At 37.7% G+C, this 25,026-nt stretch overlaps 1 protein-coding gene across 17 annotated transcripts in view; it reads left to right on the top strand.

The window, feature by feature from the left end:
* TRPS1 (transcriptional repressor GATA binding 1) overlaps positions 1-9,689 on the top strand; it is a 209,990-nt gene extending 200,301 nt beyond the window's left edge. For all 17 annotated transcript variants that reach the window (XM_015856211.3, XM_085537049.1, XM_015856208.3 and 14 more), the window contains one exon: positions 3,397-9,689. In XM_015856211.3, coding sequence (XP_015711697.2) covers positions 3,397-4,458 — 1,062 coding nt within the window. In that variant the 3' untranslated portion in view covers positions 4,459-9,689. The remainder of the gene's footprint in view (positions 1-3,396) is intronic.
* The last annotated feature ends 15,337 nt before the right edge of the window (positions 9,690-25,026 follow it).

The following is a 25,026-nucleotide window of genomic DNA, read 5'->3' on the forward strand; positions in this document are numbered from 1 at the left end:
TTTGACATTAATATCTACAGTTGAACTTTTACCAAACAAACACAAATAATTCTATTAAGATACCATTCTGCTGTGGTATAGTAGCAACACTGGTGTTAATTGGGTTTTTCAGAACCCAATTCAATCAAACTTGTCTCTCCATTGGGACACTGTTTAAGACAGTCCCACACTCTTATGTAACAGCAGAAGTTTGAAGATTTGTTTTATCCCTATAATATACCTCCCTAGCTATCTCTTCATGAAAAAATACAATAATTATTTGTCATCTATATATTTTAAATTAAGGAGTCTAGGATGATATTAGTTATTAGGCTGAAAATATGGAAAAAAAAATAAATCCAAGGGAGTAGAACTGTTCCCTTAAAATGAAGCTGCCCCATTAAACTAAATTATGCTACTCAGCTGAATAAAATTATTCACCTCTAGTAGGTTTGTACATTTCATAGCTACCTTTTAATTGGATTATCACTGCCTAAAACTACTGTGCTCATTAACCGATCAATACTTAAGAATGTGTATAATACACTTATCTCTACAGTCTCATCTTTTACTGGTATTTAGTAAGGAGAAAAATCCATGATCTGTCCAATAGTACTAAAGAAATATGGACTGATAAATGCTAATATTGTAATGATTCCTGTTATGAGTCACATTTCCATTTCTATCAATATACCTATGGATCATTTGCGTGAAACTTGTCAGATGTTTCACATTTTTCTCCCTTAATGCAGACAAATAGGTTATGAAAAGTGTAATAATATTTAAACGGTCGATTATTAAAATAGTTTAAGTGAAGAAAGATACTTCCATTTCAGTGAAAGCACATACACAATGTTCACAATTACTGGTGTGGAAAAGTATAACCTTTTTCTCTCCAGAAAGTCATGAATGTGACCACATACATTGCAGTGTTATTCCTCTTTGTTTAATAACTCTAATACAATCATGAAAAACTAGATTATGTTCAGTAGGGATTTTTTGGCCAAATTCTCAGACTACTTCCTTGAGGGGTTACAGTATATTACTCTAGGGTTAGATATAAATGATCTCCTGGTGCAGAAATCACAGCAATTTCCCATCATATATAGGAAGTCTAGTCAAAATAATTCTGATTAGTGCTCAATTTCCTTTCTTATTTTTTTTTTTAATGTTGCTTATGCTTTTGAGGGATGGAGATTACCAGTTGATACAGAGATAGAAAAAAAGTACTAAATGTACTATGTGTAACATGTAATTAAAGGTCTGATATAGGACATTTGAAAAGGAGAATTCTGGCAATTTCTGTTTTCTAATATGAGTGCCACATCGATGATCTAGAAGCGAGTAGATTTTTTTCATCTTTTCTTGCAAGCACACATAATATTGCTGTCTGCCCCTTTTTACTATAAACAGGAAATGTGTGTGTAGTGTTACTCCACTGAGTTTGCTGTTTTAACCAGCTGAAGACTTGTCAGCAGGATAGTCTCTGTCATACTTAAGTATTGTTAAGTTGTACCTACAGACATTAATTCCTGGCAAGTGAGTTGAAGAGCCAGAAATGCAAATATGTGTGAGGATCCTCCCTCACAGGTGTGAAGATGATTCTTTTAACTGCTTGCAGGATCAGATTTCACACCTGTAGCAAGGTTAAAACTGTTACCATATCTCTGCAAATGATACTGTGAACCCATATGAAAGTGTTCTGTAGTGTATAAATCAATGTTTAGTGTGAGCAAGGTCAACAGATTTGTAAGTTCTGTCACACTTTGTCCATATGACAGTGTCGACAAAAAGTAATTTAAACTGAGCTTGTAACATGTATATTAATTGGCGATCGAATCTGCAACTATAAACTTTATTTGCATAAAGTATACATTGAAAATATTCTAATTTAATCTGAACATGAATTTGCCTTGGCTTACCTTGGTCTATTTGTGACTGTTTCAGATGCTCTTTTTCTGATAAGTTGAAATTTTGTGTATTCAGACTCTAAATCAGAGTCTTTTTATTTAGATTTTTAGTAGAAAGTAGAATTTGATCAAGTAGCTGCACTGCCTAAAACGTGGTTAACCATTAAAAATGAGTAGACATCAGGAAAGCAAATAGATGAAAAAAGAGAAAATGATATATCAAGAGAGAAGTAAGTATAAGAGTGAGAATTCCTCCAGTTCTGGATACTTTTATATTAATACATAAAATTATGTTACATTTAAGTTACAAATTGTTTTGGATATTGATTGTAGGCCAAAATTTAATCTGCACTTTAAAACAATGTTAAAAGGAAAATTCCCAAGTAAACATATAAGTAGAACACTTTATGGGGCACTTCTTTGGCCTCCAACCAAAACAGGATTATGTGTGCATTTGGATGAGACAAATGGCAACTCAGAACACCAAACTGAATAACTTTTAGGTAGTTTCTGTTGTTTTAACATCTGCCCAGTAGAGCAACACATACTGACATTACAGTACCATCTTTCATTCACATACCATTCCCTTCCTGCCTAGGGCCCTTTCAAAGTGGCCTGGCTGCTCTCCTACTTCATACTATTTTCCTTCCTTCACGCAGAAGTGTTTTCAGCTCTTCTTCAAATAGGCCACCTACCCTGAGCTGGTGTAGGGAAGTATCAAATGGAAACAGAAGGCCCTGCTTGATTCTGCCTCTTCCTGGCTGTTTTTTTCTTTGCAGACCCTTTCCCTCCTTCTGGGTCCTTCCTCTCTCCCTCATGTAGCACAGCATTGTAACATTTGGGAAGAAATGCATTAGGAATGAAGAAAGAGGCATTAGTGACAAAGTCCCAGCATCTTTTTGGAGCTTAAGAAAACATTTTCTTCTTCATGACCCTTTTTTGCCATCATTATCTCCAAAGCAGATCTGTATCCCCTCTCCTAGTTAAAAGTGGTGATAATCATCAAGTCATGTTTTTACTGTCATTTTTTATCTGTAGCAAAATGGGGTGGCTGTAAAGGTAAGTTCTTGTTGTAGAGTGATCTGTGCAAACCCCTGCCCAGTACCAGCTCTCATCACATAATATATGGTGTAATGCTAGTGTGTAGAGTCATGCATCTCCCACCTAATCTTTAGCTCTCAGCACCCTCTTTCAGCAGATCTCCCCCAGGCTTTTTCAGAAATAGGACAACTTGGATGCTTCATCCTTTTCTAAGTAAACAGGTATAGTACATCTGAGATGGTTCACTTAGTGTAATAAAACAAAGCAATTCACGATTTATTTTTAACATGAGGGCCCAAGTAGCAGCCTTTTGGTTCACTTTATTTGTGAGAAATGGTAATTTCCTTAAAACTATCTTATATCTCTTCACAAAAGAAAAGATAAATTTGCATGAACCTGGTCTGCTAGATGTGTTTAATATCTCTTTCTTTTTCCTGTTTGTTCATTATGTGTGTGTTCCATGCAGACTCCCAGGCCTTTAAACATCATTAAGCAGAACAATGGTGAGCAGATCATAAGGAGACGAACAAGAAAGCGCCTTAACCCGGAGGCACTTCAGGCTGAGCAACTAAACAAACAGCAGAGGGGTAGCAGTGAGGAGCAAGTCAATGGAAGCCCCTTAGAGAGGAGGTCAGAGGATCACTTAACTGAAGGTCATCAGAGAGAAATTCAGCTTCCCAGCCTCACTAAATATGAGGCCCAAGGTTCATTGACTAAAAGCCATTCTGCTCAGCAGCCAATACTGGTCAGCCAATCTCTGGATATTCACAAAAGGATGCAACCTTTGCACATTCAGATAAAAAGTCCTCAGGAAAGTACTGGAGACCCAGGCAACAGTTCATCGATATCAGAAGGGAAAGGAAGCTCAGAGAGAGGCAGCCCAATTGAAAAGTACATGAGACCTGCGAAACACCCGAACTATTCACCACCTGGAAGCCCCATTGAAAAATACCAGTACCCACTCTTTGGACTTCCGTTTGTACACAATGACTTTCAGAGTGAAGCTGACTGGCTGAGATTCTGGAGTAAATATAAGCTGTCTGTTCCTGGGAATCCACACTACTTGAGTCATGTGCCTGGCCTACCAAATCCTTGCCAAAACTATGTGCCTTATCCCACCTTTAATCTGCCTCCTCATTTTTCAGCTGTTGGATCAGACAATGACATTCCTCTAGATTTGGCGATAAAGCATTCCAGACCTGGGCCAACTGCAAATGGTGCCTCCAAGGAAAAGAGTAAGGCACCACCAAATGTAAAAAATGAAGGTCCCTTGAATGTAGTAAAAACAGAGAAAGTTGATAGAAGTACTCAAGATGAACTTTCTACCAAGTGTGTGCACTGTGGCATTGTCTTTCTGGATGAAGTGATGTATGCTTTGCATATGAGTTGCCATGGTGACAGTGGACCTTTCCAGTGCAGCATATGCCAGCATCTTTGCACGGACAAGTATGACTTCACAACTCACATCCAGAGGGGCCTACACAGGAACAATGCACAAGCTGAAAAGAATGGAAAACCTAAAGAGTAAACCTTAGCACTTAGCACAATTAAACAGAAATAGGTTTCCTTGATGGGAATTCAATAGCTTGTAATGTCTTGTGAAGACCTATAAAGCACTTCATATAGAGAGCATGCCTTATCCAATATTAAATCCCTTGTCTTTTCTTTTTCTTCCTTTTTCTTATTTTTTTTCAGTTTTTGTTTTACTTTATCTTTTTCTTTTAAATGAGTGGGTTACCAAGAAAAAAAAGAACAACTGTATGGTGGCCTGAAGGTGGAGGAGATAGTAATATGGGACATGGCCCACCAAAGCTAGCCAGAATGCAGTATACCATGGCAAATAACTTTGAGAACATTTTACCGGACATTTGATATCTTTGCTGTTTTGTAAGAGACATAACTGGCGAGAGTGCAAAGATGTGTGTATGTATATACTGCTGCAGAGGTATAGTGAGCATATGCACATTGTATATAAGAGCTAGACTTGTTAAATATACAGATGTTAAAAGGTCACTTTCTTTTTATCAATTTGGGCTAATTTCTGCCCTACAACATGCCTTAGGATCACTTTCCTCAAAGCTTCGGCAGCAATTTCATCTAGATGTCTCTCAGACTTAGCTGATTTTTAGCTACCATTTTATCTCTACATCCTTTCTGGCATACTTCAGTCTAGGAAAACCATTTTGTGCTAGTGAAGTCTCTAATACAGAAGCCACACTCCGGGTTTAATTTGCGTGGAACAAGGTAACCTGCTGTATTTTATTTTAATATATTTTAATATATTACATTTCTAAACCTTAAAGTCTAAGGTTACTTCTCCACAGACTTAACATTGCTATACATACCAGTCAGTCCCTTCAGTAGACTTATACCAGCTTTTGCTAAGTAGCAGTAAATGTCTTCATAGTACTTTTTAATACTTAAAGCTTTGTAAAAACTGTCCATGAAGGGAAAGCTCCTCAGCATAACTGCTCAGGGAAATAGGGCTAAATAACTAAATATTAAATAATTGGTTAAAGGTGCTGTTAGACGAGCCTCCATGCTTGCTACAAGGGTGTACAAGAACTGACTTTAATCATTTTCATTATAGCGTCCCAACCAGTAGTTTATTATTTTGCCACAGGGATGTAGAAGATATTACAAGCTACTGGATGCACTGTCAGATTAACTTATTTCATTAAAGAAGTTGGGAGAACAAATAGAAAAAAAACCTTATTTTTCTAGTAAATATTAATGTATTACATTTCAAATAATGGTGCCTGACATATTGAATAATTATTTTCTACAGTGTACGTATGCAACAAAGATATTCCATCATGCATTAGAGTCAGTTCTGGCTCTGCCTCGCTGTTTACATTTGCAAATGTAGCAAACAAGGTAATGAAGCAACTATTTCTATTGCAGTAGGTATCTTTTTTTTCTGTGTGTGTGCATTAAAGTTGTAAACGATAACATGAAATGAATGAAATTTGTTGATATTAATGGTATGGAAAAACAAGAAGGAAATGAAAATATTTTTATGCCTACTTAGGAGAAAAAGGGTAGCACTATTCATTCCAAGTACTTTTGTATTCTTAAGCTCTTAACTCACATTGTTATGCTTAAAATGATAAACATATATCCTCTTTTTATTGCTTTGTCTGTGTTTCAGAAGAAACATTTCAGAAATTATTTTGATAAGTGCTGTTTGACGATGCAGCGCTGATGTTTTATTGCATTCTGTAGTAGCATTGCACTCCATTTTTACAATATTACGCAGTTGCTTTTTTGTTTCGTTTGGGTTTGTTTCTTTTTCGCAGTGCAGGGTCTTAGCTCCTTATGGTTGGATGGCAGGTGTAGCTCAACTGGTTCATGAATGTTGCAGCGAATGAAGTTTAAAATGTCTTTCTGATACTATGTTGTCTTTTATTTCTCCATTCATGCATTTTATTTTTTAAAATGTTCTATGAAAGTATCTCTGGACTAAGTCCTCACTTGAGATTATATGTAAAGGGTCCTATTCTGATCTCACTTACATGCCGCCTTTCTCAGATTTTCATGTAATTGAAACTAAAGCATCATATAAAAAAAAAAGAAAAAAAGAAAAAAAAAATAGTTCTTGTATTTAACATACCTGAATCTCACCACTCTCCCTTCTAGGATTTGGTGCACTTACTTATAAGATACTTAACCAGATAGACAGGGAGGTGGATGATTAAAGGAGAGGTGATAGGAGATGATGTCTTACAGGGGTTGGCAAAAGGAAAATGGGGAGGAACTGGCCTAAACATTCAGCACTTTGATAGTCTTTTGAAAAATAACGTGCCTAAAGGAGTGACCATCACCATGCATGAGAAGCACTTACACAGCTGATCACCAAAGGTCTCGCTGACCTTGGCAGTATTTCAGATGTTAACGTTTTCACATAGATGAAACATTATTGCACAGTTTCTCTGATTTGTTAGGCACAGACAGGCTATTGTTCAGCATTAGGCTTGCATTCCTTCCTGCTCCACCCATTGCTTCTATACTGGTGAGCAGCATATGGAAAATCCCACTCAATCCATTCATGGTTGAGTTCTATAAACCTTTATTAGTGTTCTAGGTTAGCAAAGGATATTGGGCCACATTCTTCTTATTCTATTTTTAGATGAATCTCCTGCTTGATACCATTGCCGGACAATGTCTGGTTATGTTTTTACTATTGTTCTCCAGTAATAAGTTCTGACTTGGTTTTTGTTGATTAATTTTTGTTGGGTATTTTTTGTTTCCTTTTTTTTTTTTTTTTCTTTTTTCTTTTTTTTCTGTGGGGACTGAAATAGATTACCCTTGTTTTGTTACGTCAGGGTCCAGTGTGTGTCCTTTTCAGCTTTTCCAAGAAATGTTAGGCTCACTTAGCAGTGATGTTATTGGCTTCAGATTTAGCTGCCTGCCGGTTATCAGTAGTTACTGTTTTGACTTACTTCTTCCAAGACCTACCTGTGGCTTCTTCACTGGTAGAAGCTGCATCTTCATGGCAAAATATGTTATGGGGGACATGCGCATTATAAAACTTGAGCACCGCCCTGTACTTCATAGTATCTCTTGCTACTCGGAAGCAAGAGGCCAATAAGGAGAAATACACCCATCAGGGTTTGGGGATGAGGAGAAATGAAATGTTGAGAGTGCAAAGAACAAGACAGTTTTTGATATTAATAGTGCACCTAGATAGTGCAAAGAAAATTTGAGGAAAGTGTGTTATTCTTGCCATGACATATTGAGATGTTCTGAGATTTCCATTTCGTAAAAAATGGGACTTTGCCATAGCCTGTTCTCTTTGATTGGGATGGGGGGGGAGCACAGTTTTGCTTATTAACAAAAACGAGGTGATGCCATTCCTATTCCAGTCCCCTTACGATGGATATTAATCAAAAGAAGAATAAATCCTGGCATTTAAAAATAAATATCCGCTGAAATAACTCTCAGTTGGAAACTGTGTTAGCACACACAATTAATTAGTGCACCCACTGCAACTTACAGCACTAAAACTTAATAGCTTCAAAGAGTCTTTATTTGGTTTTAGCATTCCAGTGTCTTCGAAGTCAAAGTGTAGTGCTTCTCTGACTTATGAGTGGTTATTGGAGGTCTGAAAAAGCATCTCAAATTGGACCCCAAACAGAGTGTGTGTGGTATCCAAACTCGTAGAACAGCAACAGTTTCCACTTCTGATGAATTAACACTGTGTGTAGTGGACCTGTCAAGCAGCATCTCCTGCAAACTGAACTGTCATTAAGCTATCACATGGCTACTGCCCTCTAGTTTAATGCAGCAGGAGACGATGATTTTCTGGAGCTCACTTTGAGTTCAGGTCCTCAACTTTGAGCACTTTCCAACACAAGTTTTGTACCAGATTGCCTCTGTGCTGAAAGATGACACTGGTTACCTTCTATCTTTGCTCTGGCTAAAAATGTACTGGTGCACTGATGTCAGTTCTGAAAGAGAGAACATACATAGAGACATCTCAGGAAGTGGAGGCAAGCTGAGGGTGAGGAAGAGGTGGATTTTTTCAACCAGGAGCAACGGAACAACAGTGACCAGTGCTAACTGGATGCAGTGCTGAGATGCAGTGGTTGTGCAGTGGGGAGATCTGACTTAGAAGCTGTGGATAAATGCTCGATTCAGGGGTGGACTTTTAAGCCATCCCTGCTCAGGAGAAAGTTGCTTTCTAGTCATAATTGCTTGCTTTATGCCCTAAGGATATTGTCTGCTGTCTGTTTTTGCCCATGATACATGAGTATATTCCCATTCTTCCTTCTGTATTGATTTTTTTTGGCTAACTTAACATGCTAATTCCTAATACTGGTCAGGAAAAGCCAAAGAGATTAGAAGTTCACTTCTGTTCAGCCAGAAGGGTAGATACATTTCCTTCTGCTTCTGTGGAGACAGTTATGCTTGGCAAAGAATAGTGAGCAATTTGTCAGCGTATCCCAAATGTGATAGATAAGTGAAAAATCCTTTCTAAACTTTTCTGTAAAGTTAAGATGAGCCAAGTAGAATGATTTGCATAATTTCCTTACCCCAGAATAGGATTCATCCCTACCCTCTTCCTCAGTTTTCTTTCATGAAGCCAGTTCTGGAAAGCCAGCAGTTGACGAGATGCTGCCTATACAGTAATGATATGTAACACCAATTTTCCTCTTTTTAAGGGTATAAAAGACAATAATCTAATGATTCCCAGCCCAAACCCTTTTATTTTATTCTATTTTATTTTTTTTCAATACATGTAGTAAAGTAAAATGCTTAGAATAAACCTAAAAGCTACCACAGTTTTCTGTGCTGTGTCCTATCATTTTGGTCTTTGAGCCCTACATAGAAGGAGAACAGGAGAAAAAGAAACATCTCAAAATGCCATTGTATATTTAGCTTGTAGAAAATTCACCAGCAGGAAAAATAGGAAAAAAAAAAAAATTAAAAAAAAAAAAGAAAAAGAAAAAAGGAAAAAAAAAAAGTACTTAATAAAGAATGACTTCATGTTGCTAAAAACCATCATTAAACTTGTAGCCCTGATTTGACTCTAGAATGTTGGCTCTTACTGTTTTGTCCTTACAACACATGGATGTGTTTTTTGTTCTGTTTTGTTTTGGGTTTTTTGTTTTGTTTTGTTTTTTGGTTTTCATAGTGCATGTTCATTTCTACTCACAAACATGTTCTTGGTGTATTTCTTATGCAAACAATCTTCAGGCAGCAAAGATGTCTGTTACATCTAAACTTGAATAATAAAGTTTTACCACCAGTTATAAATCAGATTCATGTCATTGTTTCTGGGGATAATGTAATGTCATGGTGTCATGACAACATTGTGGGGCTGGGAAGGGAGAAAACCTGGGTCTGAGCTGCTGTGAGAGCTCAATGTGGCCTGACAGCATCTGTGGGTAACAGCGGATGATTCCAGCTGAAAGACAAAGGCAGAACTGCACAAACAGTGACTGTGTGAAAAGGAGAGAACCTTTAAAAATATATTAGCCCTATTTCAGTCTTTCTGCATTACGGACTCTAGATGTGATCCAATATTCCTTCAAGTCAGTGACAAGGTGTAGAGTGAAATTCTGTTTCAGTGGGTTTTGAACTTTTTTTTTTAATAAGTCATCATCCTGGCATTACATTGCTGGTTTCCTTCCAAAGAGGAGCACGTAGCAAAGTAACTCTGAGGATGGCATAAGACAGGCTGAATCTGCAAAGTACCCCAGGGCTAACAATGCTACATTTCACACAAAGTCCATGGTGGTCTTGAAATACTCCCCAATACTGAGGACTGTGGTTTTACATCACGTTTGCAAGTCATGCATGAAAAGCTTGCTCCCATCACACAAGTTATTGACTCAGCAGTGACTCAGGAGCAGCGTGCCACCTACAAAGATGCCGTTTCCTCCAGCAGCCTCGGAGGCTTCCTCAGAGATCTCGAATCGAAGCACTGACCAAATCAGCTCAGCCTGGTGTTCCTGTTTGGATGAGCTCACAGCCCAGGGTGGTATGGCTCCGAGCCATAATTTCCATTATGCTATAATTTCCTTTCTCCATAGGTTTTTTTCTCCTCTCCGTGGTTGAGAGAGTGTTCACTCTCATACAAAATAATTTCTTTAAGTAATACAAAATGGTAAAATCTGTTTATAATGTTAGAGTACAAATGTTCTAGAGCTCAATTTTAGAAGCACTGTGCCAGAAATAACTTCCCCCTACAATTCATTCTTACAGTCAATTCAGATGCAGACCGTATGCATTTTCAGTCTCTTTTTAATTTCCTGTGATTAACAAAAATCATAACTGTAGTAAAGGAAAAAAAGAGCTCTCAAAGGCGGAGTTGGAGACATCCACTTTATGCTTAGTCTTTATGCATTCTGAAATAATACTATCTGTTAAAGCTGCTCTATGAATGTCAGGAGACTGAGTCTACACATACACACTGTCAAGACAGATGTATGTACATACATAAGCTATATATACATATACAGAGATTTGCAAAGACATATTTACACATACAATATATGTAGATACATTATCTACTGTGAGAGGAGGTTAAAATTATCAAATATTTTCATGTTGAGGATAATGTGTTCTTGTTAAAAACTACCCTTGATAAGTGGAATCTGTCATTAATCAGAATCAAAAACAGTGCTTAATAATGCACTTCTGTCTCCATATACATATGTGAGTCCGTAATTAAAAGAGCTAATGACCTCAAATTTTCCTTTGTGGTTCTACTATTTGTATAGCTTAGAATGTTAATGCCTTCCTCTTGTAACAGCAGTTCCACATGCAGACAGCTCACAGAAGTGCACACTGAAGCATTTATCAGGTCTTAATATATTGTGATTATAGGGTTTAAATTTGTGCCAAGGAACTAGTGACTTCTTGTTCTAGCAGCAGTGTCTTTGATTGTTCCCTCTTCAGGTTTTACTACTGCCTTCTTGGCATAGGTCAGAATGTTTCTGTCCCGCATACAGCATGCTCAGAATATATTAAAAAAAATATAATAATACATTTGTCAGTAGCAGATCCTGACCCACATCAAAGATTTATAAGTACATAAATACTTCGGAGTACAGAGCTGATGCATAAGAAAATCAACAGAATGAATTAGCAGCTTTATTCCCTGTAGGAGTGCTTTCAGTGTTGTGCTCTTGGGGAAGAAGTTGGGTAGCTGTCATATAACCTTATTTATTGATGAATCACAAAAAGTAGCTTCCACTTCCACACTGTCTTTATGAAATGGTGTTGACAGTAGGTGGGGATATGAAATCAATGAAATAGTAGAATGTCAGTGAAGTAGTTCAGTTTATTTATCTGTACTTCAACCATAATGGCCAATTACAGTGGATGGTTAGGACAGCTGAAACCTGATGGAGGTAGAGTTCGTACTGACACCAGCTACCTTTGATTTCCCTGAAGACTGGCTAATCCTTGTGTGCAGAACAATGTTTTGCTGGGCCTTTCCTGTAAATGAAAGTGTCTTCTGTGCATACAAAGGAATAGAAGTGTCTTTCACACGTTGTGGTTACAGTGTCAGTGGAAGCGTCTGATTCACTTCCTAATGCTGCTGTGGAATTGACAGCTTAATGGTGAGATTGATAGGGTGACAGTTCTGTCACGTATCTCTGAACATCTCCATCAGTGGTGATCCAATGCTGATGGAGCTGCCCAGAGAAGAAATATAAAGGAAGAGAAAAGAAATAGGTTTTAAAAGAATAAGAACTTTTACAAACTATTTAAAAGAAATGGTGATGTGAATTTGACATGGATAAGCCAAAGTTAACACTTTGCACAACGCTTTGTGATGGCATTACAGCTTCTGTGGTCTTGTTTCACAGTGGAATCATTTTGTTTCTGACTTGCAGTACGGAAAGCAAAGCCCCAACATAACCCAGCTCTCTCCTGTCTGTGTCATTCTTATAAGAAAGCAAAACAATTAAGGAACGTAAGCATAGATTAGGAGAGCTTTCTACATTATCATTTCATTTCTTATCATTTATTTTGGTTAAGAAAAATTGTTACAAAGCAGCATTAGAAGATGTTATTTCCCTTTTTAATCAAAGTAAGGTATTTAATCTGACAGAATTGGAAACAGAATCCGTGGTATGAAAGTATGATGTGTGGAAGCCTTTCAGAATTGTAAGGTAGTTTTTCAAAGTTAATGTTCCCTAAGGGTGGCATTCACACTGCATAATTTGGACATCCAACTGTAAATACTCATGAACCTCATTTCCCTTTACAGTCTGTCAGATGGTCAGAGCAGGGGATTGGGGGATGTTTGTAACCACACCCTTTGAAGGGGTCCAGCCTGAATGACCGCCAGAATTTGCTTTTAGCTGAGGTAATTCTGTGATTGTAAATGATCAGGAATCCAGTCCATTTATGTTCTCCCTTACGACTACAGTATATATGACAGGGAGCAATTGGAAACAGAGTACAAGACAATTGAAGCACATCTGTAGATGGAAATGGTGGAATGAATCAAGGGCCCTCTGTGTTACAGGCTCCTAAGAGATCAGAGCTGGACACAAGTATAAAATGCCCCATGTTAAACACATAACTATTTACAGGTGTACAAAGGCTCTTCCATCTATTTTCAGTTCCATAATAACTCATCACAGTAAATCTTTGCTAATTATGCATGAGCCTATACAATTAAGAATAACATACTGGACTGCTGATACACTGACAATCACTATTGTTCCCATTGACGTGGCTCTGGTTAACTACTGTATTATCTATCAGTCAGTCAGTCTCAGGACATTCGCAGACATTGAGTAATGGCTGTGTACAAGGCTTATGGCTAGACCAGTCCCTAGCACACTCGCTGGGACCAGCAGTGTGCTTCTAGCCAGGTGCCAGGCATGGCTGAAGAATCAGCACTGAGATCAATCCTCGTTCTGTGGGGAGGGGATATGAACAGAGCTATGTTACACTTACCCATTCTCTTGAGAACAGTTTTCCACTGGGAAGCACTAAGAGCCATGAGGTGCACACTGAGCCACTTAACACGCTGAATGGGTGTGAGCACGTTTTTTGGGGCAGGACGTTTGCAAGTATTTGCAACTGTGGGCCCCGTGTTGTCAGATAAGGGAATGGCCTTCTGCGTGTCTCTTTGCCAACAGAGTCATTGCCTGTTTACTCATTCACCTTTTCTGATGGAGTTGCCAGGGCTGCTCTGCCTGATTTTCAGTATCTGTAATCTAGGTAATTTCTATAGGTAGGAAACATGTTATAGATATACATCCACTTTAGTAAGGGGGAAATGTTGCCTAATACCGGTGGTAGGAATTAATATTACTGAACTCAGTTGTAGATGGAGTTATACAATATGTACATAATAGATGTCTGCACTGGATCAAATAGATCATATTCTTGTGGGTTTTTTCTTTCTTTTTCTTGTCTTATAGTATGAATTTTGTGGGCAAATCTTTAGCTTCTAGTAATACAAACAAAGATATAAAAATAATGAATATTCCCACGCTTCCATTTTCCTAGAACTGAACATGACCACCCATTCCAAGTTGTTATAATTACAAACACTTTTGAAACAGCCCTATTTTTCTTGCCCAGAAAAGGGCAAATATATATTTTTCTAAACCAAATGTTTCAGTTCTGCTGTGAGAAATTGTTTTCTGAAAAGGAGTTTCTTCAACACAGTTTTTTTGGTGAGCTTTACTTAGAACTTTCTAAGTTCTATTTCTCTTCCCATTCTAGGAAGATTTTGGCTTGACAGTAGAAAATCCCAGCCTGTGCCTATGCTTTACATTTAAAAGAGTATTTTTGCTCGCTCTTTGATGGAAGCCACTCTACATACAAATCGTGAACTGCTTTAATTATTCCATTTAAAAGATCTCAGTGCAGTTTGGGATGTTGTTTTGTTTTGTTTTTAAACAAAACATATAGTTCTGCTTTCTGAAGATGCATTTGATTGTTTTCTGACAGTGCCTATACACGCATTTAAAGCTAGAGGCTGCTGTGACATTTTCATCGCATTATGCAATATCATCCTCTGCATGCTAGACAGACTAGTCTGTTAAAAATCTTTTCATGGAAAGCATGCAATTAACTGTTACACAAAACTTGTTTCAGGTTAACCACAACAAGAAGTAATAGGGAAGATTAACTTACCTACATAGGCCACCAAGTTTGCAGTTAAGCTAGATTTCTCCATTTCCTGTGCTGCTGTTGAAGAGACATAGAATAACACAAAAGTCCTTGAATTAGTACCATATATGAAAGGGCAGGCTTTACCCTGCATGTAGTAATAAACGATAAAGACATTTGGCCACAGAACAATGACAGAAAGCCTAAATACACAGAAAAGATAGGAAATTCAGATTGGAACACAAGGACTGGAAAAAGAATTAATGGAGCAAGAGTGAAATGTGATTACACGAAAAAAAAAAAAAAAGGAGGGGGGGGGTGGGAGGAAATATGTACTTAGTAAAGGTTAATTTTAAGGAAATCTTGAGGCTACTGAATGCACAAGTATAGCAAAATTCCAGGGACTTTGGGAAATGTCAGATATAACCAGTATCATGCAATTACTGTCTGATTTCTGGGAACACATCTTGGAAGAGTCCAGACATTTTCTTTCTCTCTATCAACTGCCTGAGGCCACAACTGCAGCACCACTTCAAGCTAGAGATGCTGCCAAAAGAAGCAGTGCCACTCCTATCTTCCCTATGCTGCTTTCTTCCTTCTATTGCACAAGTATTTGTGTTTCCATGAGATACACCAGATCAGGGAACTAATCATCTCCCACTTGCCCCCAAAAAGGTGACTTTTAACCCTCATTAATTTTTGATCCAGTTCCCAGCACGGTGACAAAAACACCTGTGTCAGCGATAAGTATGTGGTGGTAAAATGAACAGTCAGTGATGTGGAAAAAGGTGGTATGGGGTTTTTCTTGGCAGCTAATGTCAGCCTAAAGTGTTTAGAAACCTACAGTCCAGGAGGCTGTACTGATCCAGCTTAGAGCAGGTTCCCAGCTGCACATCAACACTGATTTTTGTTGCTTGGAGTCCATATGGAGGGTGGTTGCAGAACCTCCATTGCAACAATGAAGACAATCCTTTTGCTGCACCAGAGAGATGTCTTGTCCTTCAGTGAGCATGGCTTCATTGTCCTTCGTGGCATTACTCCAGCCTGTCTGCTTCTCCTTTTGCAGAAGGAGCGATCAAGTCCTGCAATTTCCGCATGCCCAACTGTTGCTTTGTGCGAGTGCCTACTTTGCCCACCCAGATAAATGGATTTCATGCACTTCTAATGTCACAATAAAAAGCTCACCCCATTCTCACTGTGCATCCTGATACACCACATCTCTGTATTTGTTGCTATACTGGCATAAGTGTGCACCACAGACTCATCGCCAAAGCAAGCCACTGCGAATGAGATACATAAGGGGATAAAGAACTCTCTGAGTGGAAAATAAAGCTGACAATCTGCTCAACCCCAGTGTAGGAGGAGTGTGTGAAGAGGGCACAGCAACACACAAATCTGATGATGCTGAATCTGCTTTGCCCTCCTGCCACAAACCTGCTGCTGCCTGTATTTATCCACTCCTGCCCCATAGATTCACAGTACTACATTGATTCGTGGTACAAATACACCACCCTTTTATTTGTGAAGTGTTTTCAGTGAGTGCAGAGGGCAGAAAGAAACTTGGGAACAGAGAGGAAGTTGGAAAAAATAAGAACTACAGATCCTGAACACCATAAAAAACACCCTACTGTAGTAAATTTTAAAATTATAAGACTCCCTGAGGTCCCACTGAAAGCAGAGAAGCAGAAAGGAGAGAAAGAACTATGGCCAAAGATTACAGATCTATAGCACTACTCCTTATATACTTATAAGCACCTTGCAATTAAATGAATGTATTTTGAGTCTCCACATGAAAATAGATTATAGAATCTGGTTTTTCAAGCTGAAAACCTTCTCAAGCTGTCTTTTCCTGAAAATAAGACATTTTTTGTTTTACGTGAAGATGTATGACTGAAACACATGAAAAATCCAGACCTAGAATTTTTTAAATAAATTCTATAATTAACATCGTGAAGATTTGGGGGTCTGGATAAGGAAGGGAAAGCAAAGACAGCATTATTGTGTTTGTGCATTCACATCATTTTACAGAGTGTGCAAGAATGATTAATCTGACCAACTTCTTATACTGTGAAGAATGTCAAGACCAACCTTTTATCTGAAGTATGATTTCTGCATTTCAACTTGGATTAGCAAATAATCTTGCATTCTATTTTCAAAGCAAAAAAATCTGAATTTTCTATAGAAATTATGCAGTGGGAGGTCTGCAGAACACCTTGAATGCAGCTTTCCATAACACATTCTGGATAAGGCATCTATCTAGTTCCAGCAGCAGCAAAAATGAACTTAGTCAATTTTTAGGCTTGAAGATCCCAGTGCTTTAGCCAACATCTGTCAGAACTGTAATTCCTTCTCTTACACACAAGAAATGTAGAGGAGTAAAAATGGTCTCACATTTATAGCACTGTTGCTTCAGCAACATTGAGTTAATGAACCTTCTTGACAAACTCAAGGAAATGGAGACTTTCCTAGATGCATAGAAGAGTGAATGGAAATCTTTGATACCAGAGACAAAAGCAGAGATGTTACAGTGAAAACTAGACACAGATATATACTGAGTTAAATAATATCCTTGTTCCCCACTGCACTACTGAGATAACAGAAAAATAATATTTAGCACCCAGATTCTTTCAGTACCTCCAAACCCTCCTGCTTCCACTAAATGAATGAATACCTGCTAGAGTCACAATCTGCACTTACTTTATTAACCCAAAGAACTGATGTCATTTACTGAATCAACATAATTTCCTGTAGACTATGGGTTTCCTTAGAGGTTTCTTGTTCTAAGTATCGATTATTCCCAACCCTCTTTAATTCTGGCCAGAGTGCAGCACAAGGGAAGCAGGTCTGCCAATAACAGCCAAAGAGAAGCTATTTGCTGGGCCATGAGCCTTTGCCAAAAAACAAGCAGAAATTAACACTCCCTTCTTTCTTTGTTTTACCTTGTCATTCCCTCTGGAATATGCGGCTTTCCAATTGGCTTCGCCTTTACATGAGTACCTTTGCTCTTGTTCATTTATAGATAGACCTTGTAATTTTCCATCCCTACTCATATGTTCCTACATTCAAAAAGACAGGATATGAACATCCATTGTGTGAATACCGCTGAAATGTGCTATTATATTAGAATATTCTTGTAAAATCATTTTATTTCCCTGTAACGTTATAGCTGCCAATACTGGAATGTAAGTGAAATGTATACTGGGACGTGAAGATATAAAGATACATGAAATGAGTGAAATGGATCAGTAGTAGAATTTGCTTTTCATATGATTTTACTTTTTTCTAGATGTAATTCAGGCAAACTTTCTAAGCTAAACATTGAACACAGAGCTAAGGAATATGTAAGTGCTATGTTCAAATGCATTTATTCATGTACATGAATTAATTCAGGCATATGCACTTCAACATCTGCTAGTGGGACATCATTATACTCTAAATCTGAAAAAAGTATTCTCAAAGTATTTATCCCATTTCCACTGAAAAAAAATAAAGTTGCCTTTTTATTATCCTCCCTCCATAGAGGAGATTAACGGTATTCTCCTAGCTTTACAAATTGCTGTCTCTAATTTACATAAGTTTACCTAAGACTGAGTAAAGGGATCTTCTAGTCTAAGTAACCTTGCTTTATTTATTTATTTTTTTCTCATCATAGTTTCCCTATCTATTAGAACTATGTATTTAAAAAGCACCTTAAGTTTCCTATGCACGTATTAAAAAAGTATATTGCACATCACAAAGTTTTACAGTTCTCCAAAACTTTTAAGCACATTGTAATTGAACATGAAATCATGGAAATCAATATATAGTTAAATGAAATGTGATCAGTGTTTTATATTCTTCAACTTGGCCATATTTACTGCTGCATTTCAGTAGTGACATCTTGGGCAGATCAGACTGAGCAGTGAGCTCCGGTTTCATCTTCCATTTTCATCAGCTAACGTTAACCTATCTGTATCACACAGAGTATTCTCCAGATGGCAAATACAGTTATCTGAATCAGATTAATTTTCAGGAAAGAAAAAAAGTCCTAATTCATCTTGTATTTAAAAGAGTGAAGCAGGAGGCTCTGTGAATTTAAGTGAATGCAAATCTTCATTTGCTGGATTGAAAAATAGTCCCATATTTTTTCTGTCATATTTTTTTGCCAAGAGAACAGTGCAAAGAAACATGCCTCTGTGCCTTTGTCAGGATTCCCACTGTACGCGTTTTTGAGTCCATGTATGTTCTTTTGTTGTTTTAGTCAGTGATTTTATTCTAGCATTTCCAGAGGAACTAACAAACAAAACAACACAAAACAAAACAAAAACAATGAAGATAATAAGATGCAAATAAGCTTAGAATAGGAATGCATCTATTTGATTGAAAAGATAGCTTTTGTAGATTACTACAAGTTTGGCTCCCCACAAGTTAAGGAGCCAAATTTCCCTGTTAGGGACAAAGTTACACTGAGAAACTCCTTCAGTTTCACCAGAAAACTATTTTTGTTTTTAATCAATGCAAACCTGAGCAAAAGGAATTCAGATTTCTTGACCTTGTCCAAAATGTCCTATTCTGCTATGGATGGATTTGGATTACACAGATATTTTATTGGTGATAATTTTTATCTGACTTTATCTTGAATGTTATGTGTTTATTTTACATTTTGTGTTGTACAGGGAAATGCCCATAGAAAGAACTGAAACTGATATTCACAGAATTTTCTTTGGAACTAACCATACTGAGCACATGAACATATTTTTATCTTTCAAGGCTCAGGGTTTAAAGCCCATCAAATGAAGCAAGCTGATAAATCAGTGTAATATCTCTCCTTCATTTATCAGTTTCAATAGGGCATAAAAGTCTCTATAGCAAAAATTTCATCTGCAATGAAGTTTGGTCCAAACAGTCTTTCCAGGACCCACCTCATCTTCACCCAAATAGGATTTTAATGTCTCAAAAATTTAATCCACTTCAGAACAACAATCTTCCATTATGATTATATGTGTAAATTATAGCTAATGTCTTTTTAAATTTCTTTAATCTCATAACCATCTCCCCATATCTCAACTGTTAGCAATTGAGAAAAGGTTCTTCATGAATTTTAGGATATAACTGACTTGTTGCTCTGCATTGCTATATCTTGATTTTAGTCATAAGTAAGAGTTAAAAGATGTGCCTAAATGAAGATGAAATTGATTAAGGTGATTTGGGATGAAAGGCACAATAGAAATGTCAAATACTGCTACTATTCACTTCATTAGTGGATGAAACTGGCAAAGTCTGTCTGCAGTCACCTTCTCATTTAAGACATTTGATTGTTTACTTAATTCTTAAAAAAAGAGAGAGAGAGAGAGAGAGAGAGAGATGACATCACCCTTGATTAGCTGGAAGTTTGATTTTAGTTTGTAATTTCAAGCTTATGCTGGGGTTTTTATTTTTATTTATTTTTTTCCTGGGGACATTAAGCCTTCTGTGAGTACTTGTGAAGCTCCCATATGTGTTTCAGAAAACAAAGAACAAAAACAATCAGACAAAAACCAACAGCAAATCTTGCTGGCACACATATGGCTCTTGAGAGATTAACTGATGTTCCATAGGACACCAACTACAAATGGTTAATGGTTTGTTGATGGCATCACTCTACTTATGGGTAATTTTCCCTCTCTTTTTAAATATCTATCTTTGGTTTGCTTCTCAGAAATGTGTCTATTTATCAGCATTTTTCATATTTCTTGGAATTTTTGCAAGGCTTAATTCAAGATAGCATTTCAGTAGGTTTCATTACAAAATTGGACAGCTTATTATTGCAGTTATTATTTGCCTAATATTTGTTTAGTACCTCCAGCGTGTTCAGTGTTAACAAACATGAAAATGCAATGATAGTCCATTTTCTGAAGTGCTTCGACTCTAAAAGCCAGGCACGCTGTGGAGGGATGCACTGGGAATTCAAGAAGTAAGGATGGCTTCCGGTCAAGAGGATTACTTGTGGAGGTAAGTGCGAGTGTCAGAAATTGAATCTAGGATTTGGTTTTTCAAATTGCAATCAATCTTTTCTGTGAGTATTGTCAAAGAAAAGGAAAAATCTTGGCCCTGTTGAAGTCAAGGGCAAAACTTCAATTGGTTTCAGTACAGCTCTTTCCGCAGTAGGATTTAAGGGACTCAGAGGGAGAAAGAATAATATTGGAGTGACTGGAATGTGGTGGACTTCCCAGAAAATGGATCGGGGTAAGTTCATCATCTTCTGAAATGTAAGATGCTGCTGCCTATGTCTGGACACACAATACTAGTCTAGGCAGGTCCTTTGATCTGCACATGTATATAAAATACTTTCTGCCTCCACAGCAACTTCTAATCACATTTTCTGAGTCCTGTAATCCAGCCAAAACAATAATAGTAAATCATTGATATTCAGATCTTAGGCTTGTATCACAATAGACAGCCAATTCTCCTGAAATATCTAACTCGTTATATGCGCCGACAAGGATTTGATCAGTGCTTTTATTATGCCTAATGTAGTTACTACATTTGAAAGAAATGGCTGTAAGGATTTCTGAAAGATTTGAAGCTGATGAATAAAAGCTCAAAGACAGTTTTTTTTCATCTCCTGCTTTCACTACTTTCTTAATCAATGATTTCAATTTGTCATTGCTAATGGCATTATCCCTGACACCTTCTCCTGTGACTTTTTTTCCTGCTTAAAAGCTTTCCCTTCTATTTCTGTTACTTAGCCTTCATTTTCCTTGTTCTTCTGGTAATTGAATTTCTCTCAGAGTATCTTCCCTGGGCTTTGCTGGTTGTGTAACTGTGTCAAAGCACCGAGTGTCAGCCTGATACTTTTGCTGTTCAGGTAGTTGAGACGGACTAGGGAAGGATCTGTCACATTTGAGTAGAATTCACTTTACTGACAGCTCCAGTCCAGTTTGGAGAATGAGAGTAGATGCAATCTGCATCAGTGTTCTTTCAAAGTTACTTGAAAAGATCTCTTTTCAAATGAGTCCTAGAACTGCCTGCTGACATTTCCACATTTTGTCACAGCTTTCAAATAATTATTGTCCATTAAAGTATTATTATTAATTTTTGCCTTTGTTTCTATACTACTAAATTAGAAAATAATTTGAAAAGTTCTTGTGTTTGTATTTCCCAAATGCCAGGTTTTGCTTCTTTGAATTTACCTTTATATTATCTGGGAACTGTGTTCTAGGAACAAAATGCAATTCCTGCATCTACTACAAAGACATAAAAAATAAATGAATATATAAATGAATAAATAAACAATTTGCTATTTTCAAAACCAAAGCATTCCAATAATTTTACCCAGGTGAAGCTTTTTTCCCACCCAAAAGATCCATGGATTTATGACACTGATAAATTTTAAGGTGATGAAGTCCAATACGATTACTTATGAAGAAAACAAATTATACTTTATGTTACTTGAATTCATTATCTCATTTTATACTGATTCATTAGAATGGATAAGAATTAAGATCTGTAGACTGAGCAAATCGGAATAGATTTCTGCTTAGGGGCTGGAAATTTTAAGACTCTTCCCTTCTTCTATCTCCATCTATTTATCCTCAGTCTTCAAACTGATAAGGCTAAGGTTGAAGACTGCTGCTTCACTGAGAGCTACTGAGCGCCCAAGTGTACAGTGGGGTCTATTGCCCTCTACTGGGTCGAGTTTCACACCTGTTTTAGTTCCTACTTCGTGAATTTCTGAAGAGGTTTCTGTAAAGGTTGATCTGCAAGTTGCTGCTCATGTCCTGGAAGTAGCTCATTTCACAAGAATTGAGAAACCCTGCTGTAAATACCAGTGCGGTGCATTGGGACAGGATGAATGAATTTCTCCAGCCCAAAGTTGTAGGTTACATTGAAGGCAGAGTTTGTATAGATGTACTCCTGCAAAATAGTTTAATCCTATATGCAAATAATGCAACTGTATAAGAACTTTGCATCTATAGGACAAGAAAATCATTAATTGCATTCTAAAGTTAATTTCAACCAGTTGATACTATGTAGTTCAGAATTCTTTGAAGTGGTTTCACAGCAAATCTGTCATTGATCATCAGCTGCAATATGTGCGTGAGATGTGTTAATTAGGTTACAGTCACCATCAATCCTATTATATGGGTAGCTCAGGACTCTTTGCAGAGTCCATGCTAGATACTAAGTATGTGAGTTTCTCAATTTAACAGAAATGATTGTGTAAGTCTTATGTTGTTCCCCTACTGATATCATGGGTGATATTTAAAAGATTTAGTATTGCACCAGTTGCAAAATTGTTCTGTAACCAATTGCCTTTCTTCAAGATAATTCCAGGATAAGTTGAAGGTATCTAGCAGCTCCAGATTACTGCATCAAGAACTTAATGAAATATGGAGAACACAGGAGGAGGGACTGGAAGTTTTCATTCAGATATTGCATGTCCTTGAAACTGGTATGAATTTTAGGCTCAAATCATGGTATTTTGTGAGGAAGACCTTGAGTGGAGAATTCAAAGGAGTAGCCAAGAGTTTTCAGAGCTTTCTGCCTGGGGGTTGTAGTTTGTGGCTCTTCCTGCAGAGCAAAAATATAAAAAAGAAAAATTATATTTCATTATTACCTATTACAGAAAAGTCAGGATCACTCTTAATGCTCTGTGGTGGTTTGACTATGTGTGACTGCTGAACACCCTCCAGATGTTCTTCAACTCCTCCGTCTCAAGAAGACAGGGAGAAAATAAGATGGAAAGCTAGTGGGTTCAGATAAAGACAGGGACATCACTTTGCTGACACCATCATGGGCACCACAGGAGTATCACAGTCAGCCTGTACTTTGTGTTCTACTCCAGGATGAGGTCTCCACAGACTGCATTTCCTTCAGAAAAAAATGTAGGTTCCTTTGGCTGCTCTGTAGATCTCTTCCCCATGGGCTGCAATGGAATCTCTACTCCACTGCCTGGAGCACCTCCTCACACCTCTCCTACCTTTTGTCTTACAGCATTTTGATCTTTCTGAAATCAATTTTTCCTCAAGGTGCTGCTGTTACAGCTTCTGGCCTCAGCTGTGCCTTATGTTCGGGTCCAGGGAGCAAACAGAAGGTGTCTGGAACTACCTGTGTCTGACACAGGGCACCTCTCCCCCCAGACACCTCTTCCACCTGCCTTTCACTACCAAAGCCCCGCTGTAGACACTGAGTACAGCTTTAAAATATCTGTTAACTAAGTCTTTTTTTTCAGAAGGACAGGCAAACTGAACTATCAAAGCCTGTTACAGTTGGGTTTACAGCTCATACATACACGGGCCCAACCTGAAGTTTCATCTTCTCATTTGTTCTAAGTACCACTTTGTACCCCAGGTGAATGGCAGATTGGGTGCTAAGAGCCTTGGCAGCTGTCTGAAAGAAGCCACACAGCCCAATTTTGTATGCTGAAACATTTAAGAAAATGGCAGGTAATGCAAGTAGCATTACTCCAGTGACTGCCTTGGAAATTATCTCAGATGATGATCTATCACACTGATTTCATTTAATTTAACAGCAGAAATTGACATTTGAAGATGAAAGTGTTATTCTGGAATCTACAGTGAGTGGCTGAAGAAGCTAATGATTGAATGTTATTCAGAGTGCCCTAGGAGAAGTAACCATTATGCCATTTCTGCTCTTATTGCTGACACAGTTCCCATAGTATTAGTAACCTTTTTATTTAGTTATTTATTTGTGAAGAACATTAGAGATATAATCCTTGTCTCCTTGTTTTTGTTAATGGGACTTTCATTCTTTGCAAGTAGGCATAGGAAGTATGTTCTATGTGTTTTATCTTTCTAAGCTAAAGTGCCAATGACTATTCCCTGTAGATGCTGACATCAAACAAACATAGAGAGAGCAGACAAAAGGCTCAGAATACATAGAAAGCTACTATGGGAAAACTTTAAATATACACATATGCATGCATATCAACATTACCATTTTGTGTCACGCTGAGACTAGAGTTTTAGGAGTGCTTTGAGAAAAGGGTTGAGGATTATCAGAGTGGAACTGCTGCAGACACATACCTTGAAGGTCTGGGTGTGTCACTGTGATCTCACTCACAGTTTTGTTCCAAGGGAATAACAGCTTATAGAGATTCATATTTATCTCAGACCTGAAGGTTGTGTTTTCAGAATGGTAGGTCATGTGTTTTATGGCTGTGATTGAGTATCAATAGGGGGTGCAAAAAGGTCGTGGTAATCACAACAAACAGTATCTGCTTGTGACATTTTTCATTCTGTAAAACCAGTGCTCAGAACTAGTGTTTTTTTTTATAAATAGGTTTAGGAAGTAAAGGGAAGGTGAATGGTTGATGAACGCGCCGTTGTGATACGACCCTGGCCGTAATTGAATTGCCATTCTGTGAGATTGTGTTGCCCTCTAGAGGTCGGTCCCCAACTGAGGTCTGCAAATGGGTCTTACTCATCAGTTTGCAGAGCAGACCTCTATCTATGGAGGAAGAAGTTATTCAGTTGAGACCCAGTTAACACCTGTAACTGAATGCATCAGTGAGTCCCACAAC

This window comes from Coturnix japonica, chromosome 2, assembly GCF_054131305.1.
Source record: "Coturnix japonica strain WE chromosome 2, WE-NBRP24, whole genome shotgun sequence".
NCBI classification, from domain to species: Eukaryota; Metazoa; Chordata; class Aves; order Galliformes; family Phasianidae; genus Coturnix; species Coturnix japonica.